Below are 2636 nucleotides of genomic sequence, written 5' to 3' on the forward strand. Positions count from 1 at the left end.
TTCTATAATCACTAAGCAGCCTTATCTTTCCTCTACCTTCAATGCTCCTCTCTTCCCACCCACTGACCTGGCTGGAGAATGAGCTGATGAGCGAGAAGATCTGATAGATCAGGTGCAAAAGGCTCAGAAACTGGCGGTCTTTGTAGTCAAAGCGCTCTCCAAAGACAATGGAGCAGATGATGTTGGCTGTGATGGACTGGAAGATGAAGGTGGGGTCCAGGGGGGCTCCTGGAGGAGGATACAGGACAGGAGACAGGGAATACAGAATTAGGGGAGTATTTGGCTTCAACCCCATCTCTGTAAAGTTGTCCCCACCACTCACTGCTCAATGAAAAGCAACACATTTGCACATATGGTGCACATAAGAGCTTGGGATCTTCACTCAGAGATGCATGCATCCTTTTATTTAACTCCCTCAGTACTGTACAGAATATGGGATGCTATTTCTATATACAGAAAGGATGCACCTTCACCAAAGAAGCTCAGCTAATCATGGCTGGAACATTGCTGCAATTAGGATTCTAGGAATAAGACTTAGAGTGAGTTCAGTCAGTCTGCACCTGCTCCTCCTCCCAGGAAGACATCCTCACTCTGAACTGTTAGCTAACTGCCACTGGCAGGAATGGTGCACAGAAGAGTTCAGGGATGGCTGTGTCAATTACAAGCCCTGTACACTCCATGGCCATCTGCCTGTCTTCATCTATTTCTTCTTAACTTCCTCCAACCCATCTGTAAATTCCTCCATTCCTTCTCTGACTTCCCCCACCCCTTCTCTGACTTCCACTCTACTTTCCTGATTTCCTCCATCCCTTCTTTGATATTCTCCATCCCTTCTCTGACTTCTTCCATCCCTATCTTCTCTGATTTCTTCCATTTCTCTCTTCTCTGACTTTTGAGCTCCATGGTGTTCCAGAATCCATCAGCCACTGCTGCATGTAGCCTTTTTGCGCCAGGTTCAAGCATGGACTCTGCCAGTGGTAGGGCTGTATCAGTGTAACATTTTTAGGTTACTCTTTCCCTTCACCCTGAGTCTGGCTTGTCTGTGGTCTCTATGAGGATACTTTCTGGGGCTCAGCAGCTTCACTCTTAATCCATTTTTAGCTTGATTCTCCACTTGTTTCTCTTCCTCTGGGTCCCTCCATCACTGACTTCTTTCTCCCATTGTTCTTCTCAGCCTCTGCACCTTTCTTCCCTCCCCACCTCCGCACTGACCTCTCAGATCTCCAGAGAAAGGTCAATAAGAGATGACAAATACCCCGTGTAAAGAAGTGGAGGTGCAAGCAACGGTCTTGTTACCAATGTGCCCTTGATACAGAAAACTTAAAATACCCTCAGAGTACCTCTAATTTTTACCAAAATCAAACTCCCATGAGCCTCTGTGCTCACTGCTGCTCACCAACACACTCACAAGGAAGAAAACACAGTTCCCTGCTTATCTCATGTCTGCAGGTCTTCCTGTTCCCTTCCCTTCATTGACTTAAAGTCTGTGTTTGCCTTTGATGAGACGGTGGAGGGGCACAGGGATAGCGGGCAATTACGAACATTTTGTGCAGTACAAGAAGAACTTGGAAATCTCATCCTCCTGCCTCCACCTCTGGAGTGCTGGGATTACACACATGCAGGACCATGCCCACTGTATGTGGTGCTGTAAGCTCTGCACAACTCAGCCACAGCCACATCAAAGACAGGACCTCACATTGTAGACAGGGCTGGCCTTGATCTCATGGTCATCTTGTTTCAACTTTTGAGTTCTGAGAGGATGGGTGTCCACCAAAACTACCTAAGTGACAAAAAGAATTAACACAGAGACTGATTTTTCTGAAGAGAGGTGACCACCATGGGCAGTACGTGCTTCTGAGATATTTTGGAAACAATATACCTCACGTTTCTTTCCTGCTCTTGTGATTCTCTCTTTCTACCTGTGTCCTTTGCTCATCCTTCCAATGTCCGTGTGTGTGTGTGTGTGTGTGTGTGTGTGTGTGTGTGTGTGTGACTGTCTGTCTGTCTGTTTCTCTACCCTTGTCTTTCTCTTTCTTAGGCTCTGCACTCAGGTCCCTGTGTCACCATCTTCCTTTCTGCTCATTCTCTGGGACTCACCCTGGGATTTCCGCAGCTCCTCCACCACACATCGGGCCTCCTCCTGAATCCGCTCCTCCACACTCCGCTTGCCCATTCCTAAGTCCTTCATGGTGGCCAGAGAGAATCGCCTAAGGGTCTTCCAGCGTTCTCCATTAGCAAAGATCACACCTAAGAATGTAGGGGAAGCATGGCTGGGTTATAACAGAAGTTCAAAGACCCTGAGTCCTTTCCTGCAGCTTGGGTTCCACCTCTCACCCACATCTTCCCAGACCACATCTGCCAATTCACCCTGTCCCGTATCTCACCATATCCCTGTACAATTGGCTCAAGCACAGCAATTGTCCCACGGCCAGAGAAAGCCTCAGCTTGGTCCACCAGAGCCTCCCTTATGGCATCTGTCCCATATAACATGACCACGGGCCTCGGTCCCAGGTGCACTGTGAACACGTCTCCATATTTTTCTCGAAGCTACCAAGCACAAGGGTATGACAGTTGTGATTAGTCAGTGCAGACATTGTTGTTACACTGTGAAAACACCGAAACACAGACTGGTAAAT

The 2636-nt window shown here is 47.8% G+C and overlaps 1 protein-coding gene across 1 annotated transcript in view; it reads right to left on the bottom strand.

Annotated features, from left to right (window-relative positions):
• The window catches only part of LOC101997235 (cytochrome P450 2B10-like), a 15218-nt gene that overhangs the window by 10825 nt on the left and 1757 nt on the right, over window positions 1–2636 (bottom strand). The window contains exons 2-4 of the mRNA XM_013354850.1: window positions 2385–2547; window positions 2098–2247; window positions 37–228 (exon numbers count right to left, since the gene is read on the bottom strand). Coding sequence (XP_013210304.1) covers window positions 37–228; window positions 2098–2247; window positions 2385–2547 — 505 coding nt within the window. The remainder of the gene's footprint in view (window positions 1–36; window positions 229–2097; window positions 2248–2384; window positions 2548–2636) is intronic.

This window comes from Microtus ochrogaster, unplaced genomic scaffold (assembly GCF_000317375.1).
Source record: "Microtus ochrogaster isolate Prairie Vole_2 unplaced genomic scaffold, MicOch1.0 UNK74, whole genome shotgun sequence".
Classification (NCBI taxonomy): Eukaryota; Metazoa; Chordata; class Mammalia; order Rodentia; family Cricetidae; genus Microtus; species Microtus ochrogaster.